The 6,811-nt window shown below is 55.2% G+C and overlaps 1 protein-coding gene across 1 annotated transcript; it reads left to right on the top strand.

Annotated features, from left to right (window-relative positions):
* The first annotated feature begins 671 nt into the window (after positions 1 to 671).
* Positions 672 to 4,384, top strand: HMX3 (H6 family homeobox 3). The gene is made up of 2 exons (XM_087965871.1): positions 672 to 1,524; positions 2,733 to 4,384. The coding sequence occupies exons 1-2, from the start codon at positions 1,179 to 1,181 to the stop codon at positions 3,380 to 3,382; spliced, it is 996 nt and encodes a 331-aa protein (XP_087821997.1). The 5' UTR covers positions 672 to 1,178; the 3' UTR covers positions 3,383 to 4,384.
* The last annotated feature ends 2,427 nt before the right edge of the window (positions 4,385 to 6,811 follow it).

The following is a 6,811-nucleotide window of genomic DNA, read 5'->3' as shown; positions in this document are numbered from 1 at the left end:
AAGTAAACCAGTCCGAGGAAGAGGCGACGGGACTAGTGGGTGCCGGGTTCGAATCCGAAGCTTGCGAGACGTTTGGGCAAAAACTCCAGGCGACTTTCGTCACCGAGTTCCAGGGCTGTGCGTGTGTATTTTCCGGAAGCTTTTCAAGGGCTGCGTTTCACGCCCTAGATTCTCCCGAGGAAAGGGAACGAAGGAGCCCCGGGCGGAGCAGCTTCCTGCCTCCTGGCTTCTGGGAGGGGACAGGTTGGCTCAGCCCCTTCTACCCTCTTTTCTCTTTCTTTTTCCCCTCTCTCTCCCTCCCTCTCTCTCTCTCGACTGCGGAGCTGGAGAGTTTGCGTGGACCCCCAAAAACGCGGCGAGGGGGAGGAGGGCGAAGGCGGGGTGGGTGGGAGATATTGCGGGAGGGGATGGAGGAAGGTGGGGGTGATGCCGTGTCCCTCCCCCTCCGCTTATTCTTGGAGCGCCGCTTCGCTGGAGCCAATATTCTTTTGTGCTAATAGCCCCGGTCCTCGTTTGCTGCCTTAATTGGACTATCTAAAGCCAATAAGAGGCGAGCTCTCCCAGCCTGAAGGCAAAGGACCAAATCGAAGGGGGGCGTGGATCGCCCGGGGGTGGGTGGGTTGGGGGCTTTAACGCGTGTGCGCGAGGCGAGAGAGAGAGAGAGAGAGAGAGAGAGAGAGAGAGTGAACGGGCAAATGGGGGTGGGGGCGTCCGCCTCTCGCCTCCTCTCCCGCTGGCTGACTAGCCTCACTCTTCTTTAACCCTGCCTAGAGGGACCGGGAGAGTCTGGGGGACCCCCAGCCGCCGCCCTGCCCTGCCCTGCCCTGCCCGATGCCGCTTGCCATTCCGAGAGCCCAACCCCCGCGCACTCCCAACAGTTAACTTGGGGTGACATTTGGATTTCTGCATGAGCATTTGGCGCCGGATTGACGCAGGAGAAACCACCGCAGCGGCGCTTGTGGCGGCGGCGACAGCGGCGGCGGCCCTTGTTGGCTTGCCCGGTAGAGTGTCGGGCTGGGCGTCTGTCTGTCTGTCTTTCTTTCTGTCTGTCTTCCTTCCTTCCTTCCTTCCTTCCTCCCTTCCTTGATGCCAACGGCGAATTCGGAGCGACTCCCGAGCGCAGTGTGAACGCTGTCCCGAAAGGGGGGGAGGAGGGGACCGCAAGGCAAGGAAGAAAAATGCCGGAGACCAGCCAGGACGCCCCTAGCAGCCAGGCGCAGCCGCCGGCAGCGCCTTCGGCCGCGCCGCCCAAGGAGTCACCTTTCTCCATCAAGAACTTGCTCAATGGGGACCATCACCCCAAGGCGCCTTTCAAGCAGACGCGGGCGCTGTTCTCTCCGGCCGCCAAGGGGGCTCTGGAAGGGGCTGGCTTCGCCCTCTCGCAGATGGGGGACCTCGCCTTCCCACGCTTCGAGATCCCGGCTCAGAGATTTGCCCTGCCTGCCCACTACCTGGAGCGATCTCCTGCCTGGTGGTATCCTTACAGCTTGACTTCCGCGGGAGGGCACCTGCCTAGGCCGGAAGGTACTGGCGAACGTCGTCCCGCGTCTTCCCACCCTCACCTCCGCCATGAACCCGGGAAATAGGGGGGGGGCTGTTCCTGAGGAAGCCGGAGCTTTTGGGCTCACCTCTGTTGCTGGGCCAACTTTTGCCTTGAGTCGATCAGACTCTTTTCCGGAAAGTTTTTCTCCTCCCAACCTCACACACACACCCCTTAAATCGGGTGCATCCTCACTCCCTTGGCCAGTGGGCTTTCTCGGGTCAGTTGTGGGGGGGTTACCCCTGGGAAGGAAAAGGCTCTTTCTACACTTCTGGCGTCTAGGTGCTGGCCCACAGAAGGACCAGGGCAAGGGGAGAGGCGGTGTCCTGCAGCCCCAGACAGCTACGTGCTGGAGTGGAGCTTCAAATCCGCTTCTCCCCTGTTTCTGTTGCAGCTTCTTTAATCTGCGCGTCCCCTTAGAAAACCTGGTTTCAATAAGGCTTATTACAAGGAATCTCTGATGCCTTTACTCACGTCCAAGATGCTTACTCAGAAGTAAGCCTAGTCAATATAATCGGGGCTTAAAGCGGGCGTGCCCAAAAAGAAACGAAAAAAAAAATTGCTGAATGGATCCGTTTCCGAAATGCCACCGTGCTTTGGGGAAAGGGTAGTGCCGATTCGGACATTTAGGATCGCAGTCTTAAACTAGGCTTTCCCACCTACTGTTGCAATCCTCAGCTCGATTACATGAAATTAAGTTTCTCCAAAAATCAGCCAGGGCTCGCCCTCAAATCCATGTAATTGGGCTATTGCACTGAGGGAGCTAGGAGGCTTTTAGTATGCGGTGGTCTTAACTTCCCCAAGCAAATGTGCCCGGGGTTGCAATTTCCTTGAGGGGCGAAGGAGATTGGGGGAATCCTTGTATGGATTGGGTGGCAATCCAGAAATCTCAGCTACGACTTGCTCTCTTTATCCATGTGCCGCAAGAACTATAAAGGGGCGACGGGAGAAGTACTGTAGACCGGGTGGGGGGCTTTTCGCCTAGAGTTCCCTCCGGTGCCAGCCGGTGCTCTCTCTCTTTCCTAGTATCTTTGGGCATCCGAGTGTCACGAGGCTCCGGGACACCGTTTTAGAGCCAGGCGCGGGAGAGTCTGCCGAGGCCCGGAGGTGGGGGTGGGGGGTGCTATCTGGGCGCCTGGTTTTGTACGGCTGGGTTCTTGACTTGCCTTTTGTGCGGTTTGCTTCCCTCCAGCCTCGGTGGAGAAATGCCTGCTCCGAGATTCTTCTCCGGCCTCGGGAGGCACAGACAGAGATTCTCCGGAGGAGCCGTTGCTGAAGGCCGAGAAGGCGCTGGACTCCAAGAGCCCCGACGAGATCATCTTGGAAGAGAGCGACTCGGAGGAAGCCAAGAAGGAGGAGAGCGGCGCCGAGGACTGGCCCAAGCGCGAGCCGGAGACGGGCAGCCCGGAGAAGAAGCCGCCCTGCCGCAAGAAGAAGACGCGCACCGTTTTCTCGCGCAGCCAGGTCTTCCAGCTGGAATCCACCTTCGACCTGAAGCGCTACTTGAGCAGCTCCGAGCGGGCCGGGCTGGCCGCGTCGCTCCACCTGACCGAGACGCAGGTCAAGATCTGGTTCCAGAACCGGCGCAACAAGTGGAAGCGGCAGCTGGCGGCCGAGCTGGAGGCGGCCAACCTGAGTCACGCCGCTGCTCAGCGCATCGTCCGGGTGCCCATCCTCTACCACGAGAGCGCCGGGCCCGACGGAGGCGGGGGACCGGCTGGGGCGTCGGGGGCTGCGGGGGCGACCAACGCGCCGGTCAGCCAGCCCTTGCTCACCTTTCCCCACCCGGTCTACTACTCGCACCCTGTGGTCACCTCGGTGCCGCTTCTGCGGCCCGTCTGAGAACTGCGCCAAACTGCTTGGGGCCAGGACCCTTTGGGCAGGCCCAGGGGGGGAGCGTGCGAGCCAGAGAGGCCGGGATGGGGAGAGACAGGCAGCAAAGGGAAGGAGGGATGGAGGGATGGTGGACGGTGGACAGAAAATGGGGCTGAGCAACCCGAAGGGGGGGCGGGGAAAACGTCGCCCTCCGTTGTGGCGGAGCCAGCCAGCCAGGCCTCCTTTCCAGGGGCAGAGTTCGGCTCCCCACCCTCTCCAAGAGCATCTGGAAGTCAGCAGCGACTCTTGCAAGGATGCGAAGGCCGAACGGAGAGCCAGCTTCTCCCGCCGTTCTTGTCCTTCGACAGGAGGCAAACGATAAGAAGAAGGATATTTGGAGAAAGGAAAGCAAAGGAAGAAGGAAGAAGGAGTAGGAACCAGGATCTGGGTCCCATAGAAAGAGAGGATGACAAGGGAAGCGGGGCTTTGTGTGTTTAGAATCTGATTTCTTGGTAGTTTTTTGTTCAAACGAAACGAGGATGCCCCTGGGCAAAGGGAGGGTGGGGGGGGGAGAGAAGGAAAAGATAGTAGCCCTTTACTCCAGAGGGTGACAAATGTCCCTTGAAAGCAGTGGAAAAGTGGGGTCCTGGTTCATGGGAATCCCTCCCCCTCCCCTTTGACTAGAGATCTATGGAATGGGAAAGGAACAGCTGTGCTAACGCACTCCCAGCCTCCAAAATATGGGCAACCTTCAGGCTGGAAGGAAACTCTACTAGTTCAGAAATTCACAAGACACACTTTGAACATTATTTATTCAGTCTATTTTATTTGGCGTGGGCCTTGGTCCCTCCCTCCCTTTTTTCCTTCCTTCCTTCCGACGAGACATTGCTTTATTTCTGCCCTTTTCTTCTACTTCTTGCTCCAAAAGCTCACCGGATAAACACCCCTGACCTGTGCAATATTGAACCATTCCAAAAGCACTGTAGGATGGGTTGTGGGCTGGGGTGGGTTGGGTTGTGGGTGGGTAGGTAGCCTAGGAGAGCAAAGGTGCTGTTTATTTTGCTTTGTATGTTCTTTGTTGAGGGGGGGGGGGTGGAGTGCACAAAATAAAGAGGGGAGACGGGAAAAGTGGGGAAAGGACAAAACGCGGTCGCTGCAGGACTCCAAGCTTCGAAAGGAATCGGGAATGTGGGGCGCTTTAAGTGATGGACAATCAGTCTGTTATGACGAATTGTAATTTATTTGCTACTCTGTACAGTTTTCTTGTCCGTTTCGAGGAGTTCGTGGCTTTTAGCCTGAATGGCGATCTCTAATTCTTTCTTTCCCCGTCTGTGTTTTTCCTTACCTGTTGTCTGGCTTCTGTTATTCCTACCCACCCACCCCTCGCCACTCTAGCAGGGATCGTTCCTATTTTTAAACTAACGATGAAAATTGTTATAAATTAATGTCTGGATTGAAAAGGGAGCAAATAAAAGAAGACTTGTTGGTAAAAAGTACGATTCCCTTGGTGTGTGTTAAGTCTATTAAGGGAAGGCAGGGAAATCGGAGAGAACAGGTGTTTTGAATGTGGTGGGACACACAAACCCGCCCCAGAGCTCCGAGGGCCTCGGTGAACCGCCAGGGACAGAGGATCTATTGTTCTCTTAGAAAGGAAACCGCGGCGAGGTTTGTCAGCGCAGCGAGGGCTTTTCCTAAAGCGTTTTTTTTCCCCTGCCTCCGTAGACCTGACTACACTTTTGCCGGGATCTGTAAGCATTTCTTGGCCCTGTTCCGTTTATGGAGAGCCGCCCGACCTTAGGATTTCTCCTGCGTTAGTTCCAGGTAAACTACTTCTGTTCCGGCAAATCTAGTCAAAAACCAAGATTAAATCCCCCCCCCCTCTCCTCTCTCTCTCCACGCCTGCCAGATAAAACCCTACCTAAACTTTAAGGGCAAGGGTCTCTAGCCTCCGAATCCATCCTACGCCAGGCATGGAATGAGGAACCTTCGATCACACCGATCGTCAGAAGTTTCCGTTCCAGAAATTATTAGCATTTATTCGATTTAACAGGGCGGTGCATTCTTGGAAACAGAGACCGGCGGAGGTGGGTGGAGGACGATGCCGGAAGGGCTCCTGATTCCCCAGAGGAGAGGGCTGCTTTCAAAGAAGAAGGGGGCGGGGGTCGTTGCCGCATCAAAGCTGCCTATTGCGGGTTCTTTGCGAAAGCCCCTTTTCCTACCCCCAACTGGTGGTGGTGAGGTGAGCGATTACATCATTCGCGGAGAACAAGGAGTTAAAACCCTTTCGCGCGTCACAGCTAAGACACAGAGAAAGCCGGTCAGGAGCGGGGCGGGCAAGAGGAGGAATCGATTTGGAGCCATTCTGCGTCTTGTGGAAGGAAGGAGATGGTACACCCAGTGGAAGAGAGGCAGCGCCCCCCCCGTGCAACATTCGAACTCAGAACCTCGAACTCAACTCGCCCCACCCACCCCCGAAAATTCCGCCGCATGCCTCCGATTGGCTGAGATCCTCGCAACGAGGATCGACTGAGGATCGACTTTGTAGGAGGGTTCCTAAAGCGCAGGCCCAAAAGCCCCTGTGGGCTTCAGCTGAGTTTTTGGGGAAGACCCGTTCAGACGTCACAGGTCCCCCTAAATCGGAGCTTGACTTCTATTTGGAATCCGGTTTCACTGGGGTTGATGTGCCTGAACGTTGTTTTAAGAGCACAAAGCAAACTCTTCCTCCTGCTTTCGGTAGAGTACCCTCTTCCCAGCCCCAGCCCCGTCTCCGATAAATCCTTAAATTTTACTTTTCCCTTTTTAATGAACGCGGAACGTCCCGGTTTTTTTTGGGTGGGTGGGTGGGAGAGGGGCATGTTGTGGTCCCGCTCCAAAGAAAATCTCAATGGCCTAGGTCAGGACCCAACGTTGGTGAACTCCTGCCAGGCTTCTTGTAAACTCAACTGGTTTCAGAGCGTGTGCGATTTAGTACAATTCCTTTCGGGGCCTGCTCCGAGAGATAATATCGTTTTCCGTTTATAGAAAACGGGCATGAATCATTTTTGTGTGTACATGTATGTATACAGTTGAGGCAAGGTTTCATTAAAAAGAAAGGAAACGAGGAAAAAAAAAGGAAAGAGATAGAACCATTTATTTTCCTTTCGTTTGGGATTGAAACCTCTTGGCCTGCGTGATAAATGGAAAATAAACAGAAATTCGGAGTCAAAATACGATCTTCCTTGTGTCACCTACAAACACCAGGATGCCTCTGGGCTGTTTGCAATACTAACTTTAGGCCAAGCCACCAGCAATCCATTAAAATCGCCTGTTGCAATAGCACATCGCCCCCTTCTATTGGCTAGCACCGGGCTGCAATGTTATTAGACGCGGGGAAAAATAACTTCTCTATTTGTGGTTAGTGCCTTCAAAAACGGTTCCTGGCTCACTTTGCCTTTACTCGATCGAGAAAGGACCAGT

Source organism: Notechis scutatus, chromosome 4 (assembly GCF_049901735.1).
Source record: "Notechis scutatus isolate UNSWTSFEM ecotype Mainland chromosome 4, rNotScu1.2, whole genome shotgun sequence".
Lineage (NCBI taxonomy): Eukaryota > Metazoa > Chordata > Lepidosauria > Squamata > Elapidae > Notechis > Notechis scutatus.
Note: the sequence above shows the minus strand (reverse complement) of the source record. Positions and strands in the feature narration are given on the sequence as shown.